We start from the raw sequence: 22,783 nt of genomic DNA, 5'->3' as shown, positions 1-22,783 counted from the left end.
TATGACATGGGGAACTTAAACTGTCTCAGTTTTCTCATCTGTAAATGCAATGAGAAATTACACAATGTTGCTGAGAAGATCAAAGGAGTTAATATATGTCATGGGCATAAAGCACTGCCTTGCATAGAGTAAATACAGCAATCACACTAGCTGTTGTGTTGTTATGTACACGTCAGCACAAAATTGAATGCTGACACAAGTGCACTGGAGTGAATTACTTGGAACTCTTTTAAAAATCCTGTATTTATGCTTCAAGCAATATAGTTCTTTGTTATCTAACAAATTCATATTTGATTATAAGCCATTAGTGACAGTTAATAAATGGAAATGTGTTGATTTAGCAGTTCTGTGTGAACACCTGTCAGAAGCTTACGTCTCTTGATATTTGTATAAACTCCCCTCATTAATGCTGACCTAATCAGGTATGGTTTATAGAGTATTGGTTTTGACCATCATATTTATATCTAAATGAAAGGTTTTCAACCCTGATAACACATTACAAGCAATTGGGTACCCCCAAGACTAGTTGAATTGAAAAATGCGGGAGTGGCACTCAGGCCTTGGTATTTTTTATATAAGCTCCTAGGTGATTTTAATATGCAGGCTAAGTTGAAAACCACTGTCTTAGAGCAGTAATAGTTAAATACATATCCATAGCATTTAGTTTGATACACAATTTTCTCATATTTAGTAAATAAAATAACATGGTGATTTATGGATGTGTCTTTAAAGGCAGACCTATTGTTGCCATTAATTTTGTAGCTTATGGATATGTATTATAAAGCAGACATGAGTTTGTTTTTAAATTATCTGTGGACTTTTTGCTTTTGGCAAAACGAAGTGTTGTATATATTAAAAAAGAATGTAGAGACAGACTTAAAGGTGAGAGGGACCCTCAAAGCATCTGTTGGAAAGAGGACACTCTTTGAAGTCCATCCTGACTTGCAATTACTTATTCATTTACTAACAGTGTGATCTTGGGGTACTTACCTAACCAATTTGAGCCTCAACTTCTTCATCTCTGTAAAATTAAGATGACTGTATACTTTGTATGATGACAACTGTGTTTCATGGCACGCGCGTGTACACACACACACACATGCACCTCGACTCCCTGCCTCCTGCCTGATCTCCGCGCCATCTGGTACGGATATCCAGAGCAGGGGCTGTGTGGGAGCCTCCGCAGGACTGTGTGACTTGCAGGGCCAGCTGCTGGGAACTGCTTCCTCCCACTCCTCAGGGATCATTTCTCTGGCTCTGCTGGGACAGTTTTATGGCTCGCTGTTTGGATCCCATGACCTTTCATAAGCGTAACCTTTAGTCTGTGGGGTTCGGTAATTGCTGGCCAACTACAGTGAAGTTCGCCAACTACTGTTAATGAGACTGGAAGTGAAGATGACTTCTTGTTGCCACATGATGGAAGCTTTTGGGTACCTTCTGTTTGAGTCTCAGACAATACGTGTGCCGGACACAGATGGCTGCTTTGTCTTTCTAGCTGTTTTCTTATCCATTGCTTCTTTGTGTTGAGAAGGGACAATAAGACGATAAGAGGCCACTATCTATATCGTAGTTTGGGGGAAGCAGAAAAACATCATAGACTTCTTTGATTTTCTTTTTATGATCAGAATATTGGATTTTGTCTCCTTCCCCACCCTCGTGTCTCCGATAATCCAACATACGGTAAAATTATTAGGCCACATATCTCTCCTGTTACACTTTCTTTGTGTTCTAGGAAGGAAGTTCATGGGTCGTTTCTTGTTAGTTATCAAGCATAATATCTGGAGTCCTGACCTTTGCTATGATGCTTCGATGTCTTTCCCACTTGGAGACCTGGCTTTAGGTCTATCCTCAATCTTAACTTTGAGAATTCTGCTTTTGTCACCATCTCCCTGGACTGATCTGAAGATTTCATTGGAAATATTCATAAATTTGCTTCCGGTTTCCTATTTTTCCCTCTGTCTACTGGAATCAGCACCATTTTCTCATTGCTAGCAGTAGTGGTGGGTCTACTGAATTTTTAGGTGATGAGTATCTTGAGACATTACACTTGTGGGGTGGATGTTCTAACCTAACCTTGTGCTGTTCCACTTGATTAGGAGACTATTGAAGGCAGGAACCATGCTTTCCAGCTGACCATGGTCACAACTGTCATATATTATGTACCTGCTATGCACAAGAGACGCTGCTTTGTTTCAATTAATTCCCGTACAAATAATGCATACATAGAGAATCTTATTTCAGAGAGCTTAAGTAAATTGCACAGGGTCATCTAGTGAGTCACAGAGCTGGATTTTAAACTCAGTTTTACCTCTTTTTTAAATAATCTTTCTCAACTCCTTCTTAAAGGAATGAGAGGGATGGGATCAACCTTTACCTGCAGAAGGTTGGATGGAACTGTTGAGTAGGGCACAGGTGTGGAGATGCATTCGTACCGCAGAGGCGAGAAAGTGTGCATGTCTTGTAGCGCTTGCTATTCCCACTAATACCTGTAGCACACTGACTTGTATCACGAGCCTACGTGGGTGGACACTTAATAAATGGACCCTGTGGCCATCAAGGCAGAGGTCAGCCCTACAGAAGGTTGTGGCCTACATGTGGGTCTTAAATTTGTGCTTTTTTATTTAGGTCAGAGAGACCCTGAGATTATGTGACGATGTCTCTCATTGATAAAGCCATGGGTTGAGCAATCAGGCAAACTCTGAAGAAGATCCAGTGAATCCACTGAGCTAAGACATTCTGAGGAGTCAGGTCTGTGTTGCTGTCAGCCTTGGCCAGCTGAAAATCAGGGGATCCTCTGCAGTCAGCTTCTGTGCTTGTAGTTTAGACCATCAGAGTGTGCCCACTGACTTTGGCAAGCAGCAGAACATATATAAATGCTTTGTCAAGTTGAAGCTTTGTTGAATGTGCCCAGAGAACATTTTTCTTTTAATGTATTTGGAAACTATAAATTTAACTCCTCTTGGGGAGTAAACATAATTGTTTCACAACAGAAAAAAGTCAGCTCTTGAAAAGGCTTAACTCCTTTCACAAACATGTGCTTTTTAATGACTGGGAAATTCCTAGGACAGGAAAAAAAATGTCCTTTTGTACAAATGAGGTCATTCTGGTCTTAACTGGCCCTGAGCACTTCAGTTTCTGCTTTCTGTTCCATGTTATGTGAGCAGAGGTTATTGGAAAGATAATCCCCCTGTGGATAGTCACTGCTTTTCGGGCGTGTTGCCAAAGAGAAAGTTATCTTAGCTCAGAAACTGCCAAACCAGTGCAAAAGGCCCAGATCCCTTGGGTACTGAGCCGGTGACTGATAAGGACTTGGTTTAGGGTGGCCGTGGGTTGGGTTTTTAAAGCACGCTTTTCATGTGCTCTAGGATTGCTGCGTTTGTTTCATCCTCTTCAGATTTCTCAACAGCTCCGTTGCTTCTTGGTTCAGGAAAGACTTTTCTTTCCTAGATATTAATACATTCTATTTACTCTGCTTTGATTTTATCCTGATGTGTAGGAACATCTGTGCCTATTTTTATGCCTCACATTCATCTTTTTAACCTGGTGTAAATGAAAAACAGTTTGTTGAAAGAAATGGCCCTGGACCTCTTGCTTTGAACACTCGGAGGCCAATTCCTCCTAAAATTAGTTCCTGAATTGGCTTAGCTAACGTGAAGCATGTGTCTGAGGCCTTAGATTTGCTCAGGGTAACGGTTCTCCTAAATGATAGTGTAGAGAAGATCTCAGTGGCTGCTCTCGATGTAATTGAAGTTCACTTTCCCCTAGCTTTAAAACAACTATTTCCCACCAAGGAGGCTGTTGATACTTTGAAGTGTTGGGTAGGGAGATTGTTGCATCTATCCTGGATGTTTTCATACAGAGGTGAACATGGAAGGGGTCCAGGTGAACCTTGACAACAACCTCTGTTAAAAAGTCAAATATTTTTACGGCAGCCACTCTGAAAGATTAAGGATGCGCGATAAACTGATCTTTCTTAACTGCTTCTTAGACCCGCGCTGTGCTAGATCCTTTCTGCAGATTACCCTTTTACACTTGTCTAGGTTCTTACTGTAGTGGGATTAGTGGCAGCCTGCTAGGTCACCAAACTACCCCGCTGCCTCACATCTTGAAGGGTCTGTGTCACAGTCATTATGGTCCCCTACAATTCATCCATGGCTATCACGGGGTCAGTATTTTGATAAGCTTTTGATGGCTTGTTTCTGCTTGATTGACTACAACTTTTTATTATTTTAAAAATTCGCACCTCCTGCCATGGAGAGTTTGGTTTTTATCATAATTTGTTAATAAAATCTGTTCTGGGATCTTGGTGTCACTTTCGTGGCTCCCTAGGTCTGTAAACTCCAAGGTAAGGCTCTGTTGCCTAAATAAGTCTAAGAATGATTTCTTGATCTCGGATAAAGAAACTTTACCTTCTGTTGCCACAGAGAGGAGAAGATTATAAAATTCGGTTATACGCTGTTTAGTTATTTGCTTCAGACCCCACCCATTTCTAGCCCAGAGCACTTGTGGCACCTCTTGGAGGCTCCAGAACCCTTGCTTGAAATCTCTTGTATCATTGAGGAAGTCAGGCTTGCTGTGGGCATGACCTATATTTCTTCTGTATACGCTCTCCCCACAGCCCCCAAGGCCTAGGCTAGTTATAGGCAGCCAGTTAGTGTTTTATTGAACTTAATAGCTGGTACAAAAGAACTGGGAAAAATATGGCAAGGAAATGCTATCATATTTGAAATTGGGAAATTCGGGGTAATTGCTGAGTGCCTCATATTAGTTCCCGTGGGGAAAATACATGGCAAAATGCATAATGGGTTAATATTGTAAAGTGAAAACTCTTATGAGATCAGAAGCTACATATCTGCCTATGATGCTCAGAATGGGAATGGCACTAATTTGCTGATAATTTATTTTTATTATTGTTATTATCCTGTAGCCTCAGACGATTCAGCAGACTCTCAAGAGGACATTGCAGTATTATGAACATCAAGTTATTGGGTAAGTAAAAATGGATTTTGGTCATTACTGGGGGCAAATTAAAGATGATTACTCAAACATAGCTGTTGAGCGTGTGGTTTTTCTGCCACCCAAGTCAACCTTATTTCATAGGGGCTATGCTCTCAGTGTGGAGTTGGGGGCTTATAAGGGGCCCTTGGAGTGACTACCTTTGCTTTATTTGTGTTTAATCCTTTTAAATGAAATTCCCTTCTGGTATTGCTCTTTCTTTCTTTCTTTTCTTTCTCTTTCTCTCTCTCTCTCTCTCTCTTTCTCTCTCTCTCTCTTTCTTTCTTTTTTTCTTTCTTTCTCTCTTTCTTCTTTCTCTTTTTTCTTCTTCTTGTGTTCTTACACTCATTCTCATCCACTGAATCTCATAGTTTTGCCATAGTTATGTGGTAAGATTTAATAGTATCAACTAAGAGGCTTTAAATGGGATTTTAGCATCCTTCAGTAAAGTTTAATCAAAAATTACGAGCTTTGTATAGTTCAGTGAGAAATATTATTTCAGCTAGAGTTACATGCCACATATTTTTCCTTTTTAATTCCTCATTTCTTGACATCATTGTGAAATGGTGTAAAGTAAAACTTGAGGTAAAAATAAAGGAATTCAAGGACTCACCAGCACAGAACTTTTAAGTAACTTTATCTCTTTTGTAAAGGATGAGAATGATAACTAAATCAAGGATTAGATGTCATGATTAAAAGAGATAATTTCAATGAAAGTATTTTGTAAACAGAAAGCTCCATATGAGTGTAAGGCATACCTTTGATTGGCTATGGCAGAAAGCAATTGGAAAAAACAAAATCCTAAATTCACTTTCTGATGCAATCTAGCTATTTAAATTAAATTCCATTGACATTAGAGGCAATAAATATTTTTAATTCACCTTGTTAGTATTCTTTATGTGCTTTGTAGGATTTTAAGAATTTTTGAAGAGTCAAAATTCAAACCCTGGTACCTCTTGAAATACTTTTGGGAATCATTTAACATTTATGGCTAGCAGTCATTTATATGGGGATCAAGAATACATTTTTATCTATTAGGATGTTGTGTGATTTTTTTTTTTTTTTAACAAAACAAAAGGGAAAAGAATTTACTGGAAAAATAATCTCAGTACCTAGTACAATGCCATACACTTGAAGTACTTAATGGTTATGTTAATTGTCATTTCAAAGGGAATTGCTTCGAAAATTTGTCACATCAATCCTCAAGAGTGCAGTACTAGGAAAAACATATTATTTAAACTCATGAGATGGCTTTTAGTTTTAGGCCATTAGAGATTTTAAATGGTTTATCCTAACGGAGATAAGGAATGTCAAGTTAATCTCTCCCCACACATTCTAAAATAAGACAATCACTCTCATTTGATATGCCGCTTTCCAAGTATGATGTTTGGATTAAATTAGTCAATACACTTAGACCAGTTCCTGGTATGTGGTAAATACTACATGTTTGCACTTCAGTTCATCATCATTATTATTACAAATATTTTTATAACAATACCAGTAATGAAATGCAAATAGTTTTCTGGAGTTATGGATGCCCTGTCTGTTCTGTAATCAAATAATAACTGATAAAAGGGTCTCATTTGTGAACTAAACTATGTCTTCACGGCAAATTGAAGTGGGAATCTTATAAATGTGATCAAAATAGATAACTAAACTATATTGCCATAATCAGCAGATGTTTTCCATTCGTAAGATGGAGTTCTCTTTTCTCTAAATTACTGCCTCAACTCTCCTCTTCTGTTCATCTTTGTAGACACAGCCTGTGGTGGTTCTTTGTTCCTTGCCTAAATGGTCTTTTCTAGTTCTGTTTGGTGCAGAACCCAGTATAATGAAAACAGAATGCGTGTCTTGATGTCCGACTGGTTCCAAATAGACGTATTAGCATATTTTCACTTGGATGCTGGCTTTCTGCTGAGGACTTGAAGTACCTTTGCTTCCTGCCTTTGTTTGTACTCATGCTGATGAAGACAAAAAGGATGAGTTGGCAGAGTATTTGCTTTTCTTGACTTTGTTTTCCCTTTTCCTTCAGTCATGGCTTCTATGTCTAACTCCTTCTTTTGCCTTTTAGACTCCTTCTTTCTGCTTTCTGTTTCTCTTTTCAATAATGAAAAAGGAGAGCATCTATTACCACTAATATTTGGATTAACATATATTCATACCTATATGTTGTTCCTCTTAAGAAAATTCAATTAAAGGCTTTTTATCTCTGAAAAGAAATGCATTCCTTACAGTTAAAGGAATTTCAGGCCCTTGAGAATAGGCACTGACTGGCAAGTATTATTGTACATATTCCAGGGGTGGTTAGGATGGGAAAGATGCTTTTCCTAATCCCTGGAATTGGGCTTTGCCTAAGGCGTGTCTTGAGGTAATTTAGTTTTTAGGTGCCAGTGGGTTGGGATGATGAATGCCGACAGATAGCAGAGAGTAGAAGCTAGCCTTTCTCTTTTAACGTTTTGTTCTTTTAAATTTGTTAATTCGGCCTTTAACCACTCACCTTTCCATCCTCCCTTTCCTCTCCTTTAAAACTCTGCCCCTGGATCTACTTTATTGATCAGAGTTCCAGGATTGTATGATTCTGTTTCTTGAATTCATAAAGCGGTAGCCCTTAGAAATTCTTCGAGGCATTTTTAGTCTCCAAGACCTAGACTTGAATGCAGGGAGCAGCTGTTCAAAGGATCACGCAGATGGAGGATTGGGAGGGAATAGCCCATGGAGTCTCTTGTTAGGGAGTAAGATAGCCTTTCTGTATCTCAGCAACTTTATCTTTAAACGTTTATTCTAGTCCTTAACTTATCCATTCACTTGTTCATTTATTTATTCATAGACACCACTCAAGTTGGGAAAATGAGTGCTAAAATAATTTATTCATGCAATGTGATAAATTTTCTTTTCATCTCCACTGTCACCATAGTCTCTCACCTAGAGATTCCTTCCCATCTAGTTTTCTGCCTTCTACTCCTCTCCCTTAACATATTTTCACTGCAGCAAAGTGATTAAAAAATTAGATCATGACACTTTCTTTGTTTAAACCAGTGGTTCTTAAGTGTTAATGTGCATCAAAATCACCTGTCAGGCTTGTTAAAACTGAGAGTGCTGGGTCCTACCCCCAGAGTTTCTGATCAGGTATGTCCGGGAGGGACTCAAGAATTGGCATCTCTAAGTTCCCAGATTATGTTGATGCTGCTGGTCCAGGGATCATGGTTTGAAATCCCTGCTTTGAACCATATATTGACTTACTGTGAAAGAATAAAGTCTGAACTCTTCTTGTGATCTGTCCTCTTGTTAACTTTTCTGATTTCACTCCCTTCCACCCCCCCTATTTCACTCCACTCTAGCCACTCCAGCCATCTGTTGGTTTCTCAACTATACCGAGCTTGCTCAGCTTCAAGGCTTTTGCAAGTACCGTTCCATTTTCCTGGAATGCTCTGTCCCCAGATGTTTGTGGGGATTATTCTTTTTATACATTTAGGTGTCTTTTATACATTTAGATACCTGTTTAAATGTGATATCTTCAGGAGGGCCTTCCCTGACCACCCAATCTAAAGTAGCCCTCCACCCCTACCTGTCTCTAACCCCAGTATTTTTTTGTTTTATTACGTTTTATTATTGCTTTTCATAGTGCTTATCATTAGCTTGTATTATCTTGCTTATTTTATTATTTAGTTATTTATTTTATTTACTTTTATATTCCTGTACCTTTGTAAGTGCTTGGTACATAAGAGGGACTAACAATTTTGGGGGGATATGTGGGGGATTGTGAAGAAATGAATAAATTGCACTCCAGGAGTATGTACACAGAGGTATGTGTATAGTGGATAAGAAAGTAAATTAGTCTTGGAAGGGTATAAAATGGAGGGTTGAAATAATCTCCAGCCAGGGTCCATTATAGTTCTAAAATTATAGTTGTAGTATCCAGGACCCTTTTCTTTATAGCTAAATTATACTGATTTATCTGCATAGTTTTCCATTGATGCTTAATGTTCTGCCACTGTGTGTCAGATTGACTTTGTGGTCAGTTTTGATTATTATATGAACTCTGCACAAACATGTTCACTTGGATAGCTTCTTGTTCGTGTAGCACAGTCTTCTTCCCTTAACCTAAAATGAGCAAAGGCGTCGTTGAGTGTACATCTTTGTGCCGCTTTAATTCAAGCTTCTAGGGAATAGAATAGGTCTTTGGGCATGTGGGGTGAAAAGAACAGTGAGAAGCAAAAAGGAAAGTAGAAGACAGGCAGCCTTCCCCTTAGGGATTTAAAGGAACTCAGGATTGAGGAAAACCTGGTTTATGTTGACTTTTGTTTCTGATGTCATTCTTGCCATTATCTTGTACCCTTCCTTTTCTCTGTGCATCTTTGCTCTGTAGTATAGAGCAGTGACTGAGAAAATGTGCTTTGGAAGTAGACATGCCAGATTTACTAAACTTAAAATTGGATTCTGCCTTTGAATGATCTTGGGCAGATTATGTAACCTCTCAGCCTCAGTCTTCTCATTGTTAAAATGAGAATAATTGCAGGGCTGGGGTGAAATTTAAAGGAAATATTAATGATAATAATGTGTTAAGTCATATCACATAAAGTAGTTAGTACAGTGCCTGGTCCACAAAGGTAACCAATACATTCATTGAATTATTATTACCACTAGTAGTACCTGACTCCTTTGCACCTCTATTTTTGTTGATTGTCGTTCCCTTTATCCTCCTGCTATATCCTTTCTCTGTACTCCTTTAAAAGTTTGAAATCAGTGGTTTAGCATCAGGAGCTAAACATGCTCAATTCATGTTGCAGCTATAGCTTTCTTCTTACAGAGTTTAGATTTTTTTGAACCTAAATTCTGCCTCTAGAATGCCTAACCCAACTGCTCTCACTCATGTTTATACTACCTTACTCCTACTGGTCTATAGTACACCCCCACCCCCACCCCCCCCAAAAAAAAAGGATTACTGTGGCAGTGATTTCTTTAAAACTGAGATTGGAACACACATGATAATCAACCTTTCTGTGATATAATGTTCATTCATTATGTATTTTAATCACTAAAAATTAAAGAAGTATGTATTCAGAATCATGTCATTCTTCTTATGCTTTTTTCCAGAATAAGTATCATTATGCTATTACCATGGGTAGGACTGCTGCCAACCTCATATTAGCCTGGGACATCATTTCCTATAGTCATCTAAAATTAAATTCTGTTACTCCAATTATCACTGTGGGCCCTATGTTTGTGTTATACAGCCAACCTTCTGTTCTCTTTTTCTTTTGACAATTGAATAGGAATTAAGCTAGAATAATTTCAATAGACTATTAGAAGTGAAATTAGGAGTGGGTGAATCCTGATTATTCTGGGAAACAAACTTCAATGATATTACTTATGCTTCCATGGTCAGTTTTTGTGGCTGTAAATTGTGTTATCTAAAACACACTCTAGCTTCTTTTTTTATATATTGAAGAAGAAGAACTATCTTATTGAATAAAAACAAGAAGTTAGATGAAAGCTGATATCTCTGGATTGCTCCCTATGTTTGAGGCAATAAACTGCTCACTTACGCCGGTTATTTTATTTCAACCTAACCATCTATTTCATCTTATCATTGTACAGGTAAGCAAATTGAGGCCGTGAGAGAAAATATTTTGTTTAAGGTTACTCTGATGAAAATGGTAGAGTTTGGTTTGCAAATGACACTGTATTTGTTTATTGCCTGTGCTCCCAGTTCCATCTTTTATTGAGTGAATCCTGCATTCTAGAAACTGTAGTTAAGCATTTTGCCTAACTGGTTTATTGGAGGCTAATCTCAGGGAGGTGTACAAACATAAAACCCTTTCATTTTTTCTCTCCAATCACTTCAAACATGCTAGCATGAGTTTCCTTTGATATTATTTTGAGCAGATTGGTCTGTTTTCCAAGTTCTTTCAGGGAGTATAAAGTCCACTACAGACCAATAGAGATTTCCAATCTCTTATCCAATCTCACTCTCATATCCCTCTTTGCTGGGGTCAGGCTTGTCCTGAGGAACTTGGAATGCAGTGTAGAAAGGGTATGATGTGGTTTGTCACTCCTCTGTCCCAATGCACTCCTTTCTAGGTCCCTTTCTCTTCTGAGGTGTTGTGTCAGGCAAGAATGAAATGGAAAAATGGCAGGAGGCTTTTTTAAATTCACTGGTGGTTGTAATAGTCCTTTCTTGGTTGTAATGCCCTCAGTGAGGTGCGTGTATGGGCTCCGCTTTGCTTCAGATGCCCTGTGCCCTGGAGCTGAGGACAGGCTTGCTAGGAGATTCCTGCCCCTGGCTGCAGTCTCTAGACTGGGAAAATCATGCGATGGGACAACTCAGGCTTGCCTCTTTGTAGTGGCATGTCCCTAATCCAGGGGAAACTCATTTTTTCTTTTTCTTTTTTGCCTTGTCAAACGGTGGGGTTGTAGGCTGCTCTCAACTAGGCTGTATTTCTTTTCCCTGTTATAACCCTCTCTGGAACCTTCTTTCTCTGTTCAGTCAGGCACAGAGTGATGATCCAGAATTCCTCAGCACATGTTCAGTGAGGAATGAGACACCCAAACCGCAAACTCTATCGGGATGGACCCCTCTCTCACTAACTGGGCTTCCACAGGGAATATACCTCTTCTCTCCTTTTCTCGTAGGGGAGGGGATAAACACTCTCTTCCTAGCCAAAATTCTAACTTCTGAGGATATCCTTTTGAATTTTTTCTGTTCCTTTGCTTCTGTAAGTTGGTGGTGGAGTGACAGTGGCAGTGGCCATTTAATCACTCAAGTTATGAAGGAGGCGTGTGGTCTTCTTGTCCCCTCTTTTGGAATGTGGGAGCATTTAGCTCCTCTTGTTTTCAGCTTTAGTGTCTTAGCTCTAATTCAGAGGCAACTGGAAAAGTACCAGTCAACATCTAATTACACAGGTATTTTGTACCTTAGTCCTCACAAAACGCTAGGAGACATCTCTATAAGGGAAGACTTATCTGTTAGACTAACAGATACTAGGTTACTTACCCAAATTCTCACAGGTAGAAAATGACAAAAAAAAGTGAAGGGGAGTAAGAGGTACAAATTTTCCGTTATAAAATAAGTCACTGGGATGGAAGGTACAGTATAGGGAATATAGTTAATAATATCAAAACAACCTTGTACGATGACAGATGGTTACTTGACGTAGCATGGTGCTCCCTTCATTAGGTGGATTAATGTTGAATAACTATGTTTACACCCAAACTAGTATAATATTGTATATTAATTATATGTTAATACAAACAGAAAATGGTAAACCATGATTCACATTCTGTCAGACTCCAGACAATTTATTTGTTTACTTGTTATCTATGTACCATGCTGCTATCTTCTTGACTGTGATAGAGGTTAAGATGTATTTACTTTCAACACGGTTAGTGCCAATGCACCAAATTAGTACTGCTAATTATTCTTTTTCTAGGCAATTTCTTTATAGAAACAGATTACCAGCAGCTATGAAACACACACAGATAAGGAAACATTGGTTGCATAAAGCTGATGTATTTTCTGGTCTTCCTCATTTTTTTTTCCTCCAAACATAGCTTTCTTATTAATGATTGTGTCCAGTTCCAGATCCACACTGCTAATGCTGCTGATGTTAATGGTGGGTTATGACAGAAATTATGTCTCTAAGTTTCGGTTATTTTAAAATGTGATTACGCTAAGAGCATAGACTACGTGTGCTTGTGCGTATGTATATGAGTGCATTCACAGATGCTTTAAAAATGTCTCCATATGCTAATTTTGTTTTCTTCTTAGTTATAGGGATGCAGAAAAGAATTTCCACAATATCTCTAACAGATGCTCCTATGCAGACCATTCCAACAAAGAGGAAATTGAAGACGTCTCAGGAATTCTTCAGTGTACTGCTAATATACTCGGTACATTAACTTATATTTATATGATTAAGAGAGAATGAATGAGGAAAAATAAAGGTGTAAATGTCTTATTTTCTACTAAAGAGAAGTTTGGAGGCTATGGCAAATTGAGACCTTGTCTTGAAGTGATTTAATTTCAACACTCCTAAAGATGTTTAAGTGGAAGTTACATGCATGATGTTTACCTGGCGATTGAAAAGCATTGCAGTAAAGATACATTCCAGGGAAACTTTTCTAAATAGTCACATGTTAGTATTATTAGCCTCCTATAATCCATATTTCTCTGATTCTGAACCTTGGCTGAAATTGGGGATCTTTCTGTCCTCTCTAAGCCCATACTCTATGATTGCTATTATTATTACTCTGTTATTTCTGGGAGGCCCTGGGTACTAGGTGGATCATACGAGTATATGCTTATAGTGAACTCAGAGGTGGTCAGGTAGGTCGCTGAGGTCTTTGTGCCCTGCGTGTGGTGGTATGTGTGTCCACCTTGAAGATACTAATATTTTTGACATGGGGGCTGTTTCTGGATGCTCCCCAGATGACTAAGGGGTGCTGCTGTAAACTACACTGAATCAAGCAGCTAACGCTTGTACCATAATGAGCTATACTATCTTTCTACCTTACTATCTGATATTCCTGGTGTGTGAGAGCTATGTTGTATCATATGCAAAATTCCTGGTGTGTGAGAGCTATGTTGTATCATATGCAAAGTAGATACCAAAGCAGGAATATATTTTGCCCTAATGCTTTACAGAGGTTTTCTTTTCTTTTTTTTTTTTTTTTACTGAAAAATACCTCTTTAAATTTATTTATTTATTTTTATTTTTTTGGAATCCTTTTTTTTTTTTTTATGACTCAGATGGGAATCTAAGCAGTGGTGGAAGGTGGTGATGGGGAACAACAAATCTTAGTGGCTGACTCAGTACAGAACTCAGAATCACATCTCGGAATCAGATGATGGAAACTGGGGCAAACATGTTTGCCTGACTTTCTTTCCCTTTAGAGTAAATACTTTGCCTGCAGATATCTGAGTCCCTTCTACAGACTCCAAGTGACCTCAACACATGAGTCTGCCGGATTTTTCTAAACATATCTGACTCTCAGAGGTAGACCTGGCTTTTACACTCAAGCTGGGACTCCAGCTCTCCATGACTGTACTTTTATCCTACGTAACTTTTGAAAACACAAAATGTTGTACTAAGAACATGGAACTTTTGTGAAGGGAGGTATGTAGATATAAGTGGTTTGTCCATAATAGCGTACAAGACAGTAATGGACCGTGAAAAGGAAGGCCAAAGATTTACCTACCTCAATTTTGTACTACCCAAGTGAACCTTCTTCTGGAGAAGATGAAGGGTGAGAATAAAGGGGGATGGAAATGGGCATTATCCAAGAGCTATTTACAGTTTTCTGATTTTGTATTTTTAAGGACTCTCTCATCAGTAACATCTATTTCTCTTGACACGTTGTTATTTTTATGTGGTGTGGGTTGTTGACATGATGCCCTACTAAGAGGGATGTATCAGAATTTTGGCAGAGGGATGTTTAATATTTTGAAAAGTTGCTCTTACCAAATTTCTAAATGTTTTCCTGCCCTCATATCTCCTTTCCTTGCGAGTCAGTGAGTGCTAATGGCATCTGAGCCATGACTTGCACACAAGTGTGCACAATTCTCACAAAGAAACTCTAGGCCAGACAATTTAACATGGTAACCACCAGGTGACACGGTGTCCCAGCCCAGCTTAGTTGCCCTAAAGAATTTGCCATGAGATACAGATGGGTCACATAGTGAGTGGAAAGAGCAGCAGGGGCGTGCTACCTGATGACATTAGGGAATGAGGAGTTTTAAGCTAGGTGCTTAGAATTTAGAAGATGACTGTACAACAGTGGTTGGATTTCTATAAACATTACATTTTTCTAGAAAAGAGATAATTAGATCTGAGGGTTTTTTTCCCCCCTCTAAGTAATAATGGGTTGTTCCCAACTTGCAAAAAAGCACAACTTTGTAAAATTTAAATTTCTGAAGAATAAAACTAAATGCCTGTCACCTGTTGACCAGATGCTGGCATGGATCCAACATGTGATTATGTGCCTAAGAGGTAGCTGTTCTCTTTTGAGTAATGTCCTTTCATGACTCTTGAAATATAGACTCTCTGTGGACAAAGATAACAGCTTCACTGGTCATATTCAATGAAAGCTTTGTTTTTAATATGTCACTGAACTATGATTCATCTTGGCTTTCTTAGATTTCATCTTTTTTTAAAATTACTTTTAAATTCTCCTGTACGATCATTTATGAGAATTCAAGAATTGATTAACTTACTAGACAGGAAAACACCATACAGGAAAGGAAGCCTTTTCCTGAGTGTGGGGGTTTGGCATGGGTAAATAATTGCATCCAGGTTAAGAGAAATTTTCATGCCTGGGAACCTTCTCTGTGGATGCCAAAGGGCAGTTTTCCTACTCTATGCTTTATATTAATCACCTTTGGGGAGTGTGGTTAGAACATTGGTGGGTTGGGATTGGGGAATACGTATTTTTCTCATCCTCCTAACCAATTACAGGGTTGGGTAGAGACTAGACATGTGTTCACTTACTTGTATGTTATTTATACTTCACTTATTACAAAAAATATTTAAAGTCATAAGGTAGAAAATATGCTCAAAGTAACAAATTTTATTTACTCCTTTCAGAATGACCATCTCTATTGATTCAGTGAAAACTGTAGATAGTTTGATTATTTCCTGACTCTTTAGGTTGAAGTTTGAGTTAGTGGTTGGCATGGAATAAAAAGAGGAATCTGAAGAGAGAGAGAGAGAGAGAGAGAGAGCGAGAGAGAGAGAGAGAGAGAGAGAGAGAGAGAGAGCTTGTTGCAGAAAACAAGTGACGCCTCTGTTGTGCATTTGTTCTGTCCAAGCTTCCCTAGGACTTCCTGGAAACGCTTGCACATTAGAGTGGCTCATGCCCCACTACTCATGGGAAAGAATTATTTCCAGACAGCTAACGTTTTTGCCATTTATTTGTCTTTTGTTGGCTTAGAAACCGGTCGTTGCTATTTCTGTCTCATCACTTACAAATTAGGGATATTAAGTACAGACTGCTCCTTGTCATTTATTAGCCTCATTTTGGCGCTCTGGTGGGACAGTACCATGTGGTGATGCAGTATAGCGCTCTAAAGAGGCTCTTCAACTCTGGACCACGGCCGTACAAAGAAAGAGTTGTGAACCATGCCCTCCCTGCTGGAGACTTTTAGTGTTAAATTTATGGCTTTATTTGGTACATGTCTTTTGCATACCAAAATGATCTTCTAATTTTAGTTGTCTGAAAAATGTAAACCTTTTTCAGTGAAATCTGCAAAGCCCATTTTTAGCTCCAATTAAGTCGTAAAAATGCATTTATATGCGTGTGAGCTATGGCATTGAGTATTTTCTTTGGACTTTTAACAGTTGAGTGGTACAATGAAGCATCTGTGATAACGCATGAAAGGGTTTATACCATGTTTGTTGCTGACGTGTTGCCATCTGGTCCTATGGCATGGACTTAGGTGATATCGGGGGCACAGAGACAGAGAATGAGTAGGGAGAGTTAAGGGAGAAGGATGGTAAAATGCACAGCTCCCTTTGCCATAACACAGTTTAAAACAAACAAGGGGTATGACTACTTCAGGTTTAATACTATTAAATAGTATTTAATACTATTAAAGGGGTTATGGGTGTTTCAGTGTAGAGCATCAAGAGTTATAAGATGGAGCAGACGATATAAGAAAAAGTCATCCCACAGTAGGACAGAAATCAAATGGAAATGAGAGCTCTAGGTAAGTCATTTACTGAATAATTATGGCAAACTAAGGTTTGCTGTTTTAACAGGCATTGGTTGTTTACCAAGTATTAACAAAGTATGGTTTTATACTGCTTTTGTTAAGTGCATTTTCTCTCATAAGAATCAGAAAGGACGTGAAAGAATATTCATTAAAGTTTTTTTCTGTTTTAAAGGTCTTCTGTTAGATGAGGCTTTATTGTTTCCAAAACCTTAGCACACTTAAAGTCAGAATGAGAGGAATGTTGTCACGGGATTATTTGTTCGGAAGATGCTAGTGAGGAGGAGGAAGGAGATGACCTTTGGGTCTTATAGCTCCCAACATTTTCCTCTCAGGGACCCTGAAACACTGTGAAACCTGAGTTCTCCATAAAGTGCCACAGATTCCAGAATCATTAGCTGGTATGGAATTTTTGTTGTTTGTTTGTTTGTTTTTAAAGATTTTATTGGGGAAGGGGAACAGGACTTTATTGGGGAACAGTGTGTACTTCCAGGACTTTTTTCCAAGTCAAGTTGTTGTCCTTTCGGTCTTAGTTGTGGAGGGCGCAGCTCAGCTCCAGGTCCAGTTGCCTGTTGCTAGTTGCAGGGGGTGCAGCCCACCATCCCTTGCGGGAGTCGAAGAATCGAACTGGCAACCTTGTGGTTGAGAGAATGCGCTCCAACCTACTGAGCCATCCGGGAGTTCAGTGGCAGCTCAGCTCAAGGTGCTGTCTTCAATCTTAGTTTCAGGGGGCAGAGCCCACCATCCCTTGCGGGACTCAAGGAATTGAACTGGCAGCCTTGTGGTTGAGAGCCCACTGGCCCATGATGTGGGAATCGAACCGGCAGCCTTCGGAGTTAGGAGCATGGAGCTCTAACTACCTGAGCCACCGGGCCGGCCCCTGTTGTTTGTTTTTTACAAGTAATAATTTGTTGCTTATATATTGACTTGCATGTACTTTTTGGTTGTATTGTGATTTGGAATGTGCATTAAGCAGCCTTTTTATTGGCCATAAAACTGAAGAATTAGTCAGCCTTACTTAGGGTTAAGGTTACCTTGGGGGAATTTCTCAGAATAACTCTTAATCATATAATTGTTTAGTGAATTGGAATATGTTTAACATATTTAGCAACTTGGAGAACTAGTTGTTGCAATAACTATTTACCACTTTTACACATGAATTAAGATTAATAGCAATAAATAAACTCTGCCAATATAGTTTTTGTTACTGCAACTTGTTAACTGATCCGTTTTCTCTTTCATTAAAAGTAAATAGTGTCAGTATTTTAATGAGATGAATAGGAGTTAAGGTATTTGGAGTTAACTGATTTAATAATGGTTTTGTAACGTAATGCTTTAGAGCAAAACTGAGCCAGACTACTTGGGTTGAAAAAAGCTCTTCTACTTACTAGCTATATGAACTGGAATGACTTACTTAATCTTTCATAGTTCTCATCCTTCATATTTCTCATTTGTAATATGGGGATAATATAATTACATACCTCCAAAAGTTGTTCAGAAGATTAAATAAATTTATATACAGTACTCAGGACAGCCTGATAAATAACAAATGTTACATAAGTATTTGCACCAGTGTTCCTAGTTCTCTGAATTATAAGGATTGTCATGATATTGCATTTTATTCAGTTTATTACTATTTCAAAATGTACTTGGGCTATTTGCTTGTATGTGATCAGTAGTATCAAAAATGTTTAAGACTATTTTCTCATTAGTATTGAGGAGAGCACAGTTTCATTGTAATTAAGATAATTTTCAGTTTAGAACCAGTATGTTTTTCTTTAGATTTCAGGTGTTGACAATGCAAATTAGGAGTGATGGTGTTTGCCGTCATGACACAAGCATGGTTTCTTAGTTGTGTGTAGTAAACACTATACCAGTTCTGTTGGCTGCAAGATTTCAAGCCGATCTTGGTATGTAGGAGGCTTAACTTAATACATGGATGTTAGACATTATTCGTCTGGCACAAAGCTTGCAAAAAGCTGTATTTCTGATGCCATTGATTTTTTTAAATCAATAAGTTTAGGAATATTGTTGCAGTATCTCATTTAATAATTCCTCAAACAGACCTCGAATAGTGGTTCTGTGTAAATTGGAGAGAACTTCTGCGTTTTGCTCTCTGCCTGCACACTTTTCCCAAAATGATTAGGTGTAATAGGTAAGCCTGAAAAGGAATAAGACCACTGAGTGTGAACACTGCCTCCAGTACGTACACAATAAACACGTTAATAAAAACTGATGCTGAAATTATGCAGATCAGTTTTAGAAGATACAAGATATACTGAGCAGAAATATGGTACTTTCTTTTCTCCCATAGATATTCGTTTTCTCTTAGAACCATTTTTTTCCCCCTGAAATCTATTATAGGCCTTTTCTCATTATTCCTGTTAAATTTCTCCACATCGCTTTAGCCTCTCTCCTTACTGGAAAAACATGACAGTCATTTTTGTTCCTTTTTTTGTTTTGTTTTTTGGTCTTCTTAGTTTTCCTCTCATGCATTGTTTCCCCATCACTAGCAACTCTCTGTCCAGCATCTCTTCTTTGAGTGGGAGGGCAACTTCTCACATTCCATTCATCAGACTGTCTGTTGTCCTCTTTTTCTGAATTTTTCATGTAGGTAGGGTTTCACTTTTATTTTACCTTTAAGTCTTTTTAAGGTAAACTTTTAATTTTAATATAGTTTTAGATTTGTAGAAAATTTATGAAAATAGTACATACAGAAAGTTCTCATATATTTCACACCCATTTCCTCTATGAATGACATCTTTACATTAACTTGGTACTTTGGTTCCAATTAATGAACCAAAAGCGATACATTATTATTCACCAAATTCCATGCTTTATTCAAATATCCTTAATTTCTCCCTGTCCTTTTTCTGTTCCAGGATCCCACTCAACATACCACATTAGATTTAGTTGTCATGTCTCCTTTAGACTCCTCTTGGCTGAGAGAGTTTCTCATGGTTTTCTTGTTTTTGATAATCTTGACAGCTCTGAAGAGTACTGGTCAGCTCTTTCAGTTGTCTCCTCTGTACTTTGACATATGCGCATCATCCTGTGTGTGTGTGTGTGTGTGGGGGGTGCGTGCGTATCTGCGTACACACAGTGCCTGGGTGGGTGTGTGTGAGTACTTCTTTACTTTCTACTACTGTAAGATGCTCCAGACTCATTTTGCGTATTTTCCGCTCCAGTCCTAGCCTCGGTCATTTCTCCAAAGGGTCCTGGTTCCTTTTATTAGAGTACGGTGTTAGAAACCAATATCTTGTTCCTACGATGTTGTTGCTTCTAGGCTCTCTCAGCTGACAGAGCAAGGAAATATGTATATGTGTACTAACTTGTGTCTGTATGCCTGTCTGTAAATATTTTTCTATGTGTCCATCTGTATCTATATTATACTAAATATGAGTTTGTACTGATGTGTCCAACTCTAATCCATTACCATATGGCTGGATCATTCTAATCTTTTCCCCATGCTTGTGTATAACCTCTTACTCCAGCAGTGAGAAACTTGGCTCCCTTTAGCCATCCATCTACGTAATTATTCAATTCCAATGTAATGTATAGTTATTTCAGAATTGTTAACACAGACTCCCATGGGAAACAATTTTATCAACTAGAGGACAGAGTTTATGTGCAGTTTTGGAGTATGGAGTTAATGTGTGGAGTTTTGCAGCCTCATTTCCAAGGTTATGTAGATCAGTATCTTTCTAGTCTACCACCTTCAGTGAGGTTGTTTTCATACATTTGTAATACATATATATTTATATATATTTAAAGTGTGCATACATTACGGTTTACTGTTTGTGTGGTACAATTCTATGGGTATTGATGAATGCAGTGTCATGTAGCCACCATCATGCATCAAGTGGGATACTTTCACCGCTGTAAAAAACTCCCCTGTGCTTCTCTTATGCAGCGCCACCCCCCTCCCCACGTCAAATCCCAGGAAAGTTCTGATCTAAAGTTCTAAAGAAACTCTATAGTTTCTCCGTTTCCAGAAGTCATATAAATGGAGTCATACAGTACGTAGCATTTTCACAGTGGTTTCCTTTGCTTAGCAGTGTTCATTTAAGGTTAATAGATGTCTTTGTGTGGCTTGAGAGCTCATTCCTCTTTTTCTCTGAATAGTATTCTGTCATATGCATGTACCACAGTTTACTTATGCAGTCACCTGTTGAAGGACATTTTGGTTGCTTCTGTTTTTGGCAATTATGAATAAATCTGCTAAAAAAATTCACTTGCATAAGTTGTTAAGTAAATACCTAAGAGAGAGATTACTGGACTTTGTTTAGCTTTGAAAGAAACTACCAAAGTGTCTTCCAGAGTGCCAGTCTCTTTATCCTCTCCAAAAATTGTTATTAACAGTTTTTGGATTTTAGTCATTCTAATAGATGTTTTAATAAACAAAAATAGCACCTGCTATCTCCTTACAGTTTCAACACATGCAAACTGTGAGAATTTTGTTCTCCTGTTTGTCATTCTGAGTACTTTCCCCAAAATTTTATGACTTAATTTAGATGCTTAAAAAATTCTTCGTCAGATTTTTAGCATAAATGATCCATGGTACTGGTAAGTAGAATCTTTTTCTTTCATCTGCTGAAAAATAAGTTCCCGGAATGGAGTTAGCCAGCATTATACAGTGGAAATGAATGCTTTTTGGAATTTGGATGTAACTTCTAAATGATATGACTTGTAATCCTATTTGTTGAAGATGTTTAAAGTATAAGATGCCACAAGCAGTCTTTGTTATTATCCTTATGCTCTCTGAGCCCCCAGCTTGCTGTAGTTTAAGTCCTTTCGACACTATGAATGGTCAGTGAGTTAACTCACTTAACTAAAACTTATTACTCAGTTCATTGTCATAAGCAGGTTTCTCAAGCCTCTTAAAAAAAATCTCCTATTGCTCTTTTCTCAGGAGATAGTATCACTTCTATTTAATATCTGCAAAATTCCTAATGGGGAAAAATTATGTCTGACTTAGAACAGAAGAAATGGAAGCACAGATAGGTCAAGCTGTTTATATAGGGTCAAACAATTAGGTTGTGGGGAAAGCAGGAAGACTGAGGCTTTGATGTAAGAGTATACTGCATTAATTATTGGCCCTTCAACTGCTTCTGTTACAAAGGAGTAGCATTATTTTTGTTTTTTTCTCTGAGTTGGAAAGAAGTTTATTCTTTCCTTACTATGAGAGAGAAATGATTGTGGGCCCACATCATTTCATATGTCAAACTCATAGCTCATTTTTGTTGCCATCTCATGGAGTAAACTCATAGTGATTTGGCACATTTGCTTTTTTAATTTAAATGCTGCTTTTTGTCTTTACCTTGTTTGAGTCTTTAGCTCAAATGATCATACCACTTCCCTACTTCCTCTCACTTTTTCCCTTTTATTTGATAACTGTTACTCAGTAAATCATTTCTTACATGTGGGTCTAATTTTTTTCTTGTCCATTTTGTGATGTCTCTGTTTTCATGCTTTTTGCTGTATAACTCTAATTTTGACTCAATAATACATTTTAATAACGTGCTGTTTATGTAGTCTGAAAAATTAATGAAAATTTTCAGTAAGATTTGAGTTAAATTTTTAAAAATCCTATGTTCTAAACCAGATGAGTTGTCATTCTTACTAGCCTTGAGTTCAGATCTTCAATGTTAAGTGTTTTTGATATTTCTATCACAGTTTATCTAAATTAATTTGAGTAGTAGAATTTTATGAGTCACAGTAAAAATATTATTCAAAGTAAGGCTTTTTATATGTGGTACATTCCTTTTATTATCTCACTGTCAGTCTATTTTTCAAAACAAAAATATTAATATCTTTTGATTAGTTTTCATGAGCCCCATGTGAAAGAGTCCCATATGTTTTATTTTCTATGTAGTGAGCTATGGACAATTATGTATTGTTGATAACTTTTATAGATGTTTGGAGTTCTCTTTTGATATTTCTGTTATCTGTAATAGTAAATAGTTAAAATGAAATGAGATCCATTTCAAATGTTGTATGACAGAGCCCAAACTTCCAATTCCTGGCTTATCATGCTATTTTTCCCCTACCACGTCTGGTTTTAACTTTCAGATGAGAATT

At 37.9% G+C, this 22,783-nt stretch overlaps 1 protein-coding gene across 2 annotated transcripts in view; it reads left to right on the top strand.

The window, feature by feature from the left end:
* GUCY1A2 (guanylate cyclase 1 soluble subunit alpha 2) overlaps positions 1 to 22,783 on the top strand; it is a 286,917-nt gene that overhangs the window by 43,689 nt on the left and 220,445 nt on the right. For both annotated transcript variants that reach the window (XM_033119793.1, XM_033119792.1), the window contains 2 exons: positions 4,928 to 4,989; positions 12,764 to 12,885. In XM_033119793.1, coding sequence (XP_032975684.1) covers positions 4,928 to 4,989; positions 12,764 to 12,885 — 184 coding nt within the window. The remainder of the gene's footprint in view (positions 1 to 4,927; positions 4,990 to 12,763; positions 12,886 to 22,783) is intronic.

The sequence above is a fragment of the Rhinolophus ferrumequinum genome, chromosome 11 (assembly GCF_004115265.2).
Source record: "Rhinolophus ferrumequinum isolate MPI-CBG mRhiFer1 chromosome 11, mRhiFer1_v1.p, whole genome shotgun sequence".
NCBI classification, from domain to species: Eukaryota; Metazoa; Chordata; class Mammalia; order Chiroptera; family Rhinolophidae; genus Rhinolophus; species Rhinolophus ferrumequinum.
The sequence above is the reverse complement of the archived record's forward strand: the minus strand, read 5'-3'. Positions and strand labels throughout refer to the sequence as shown.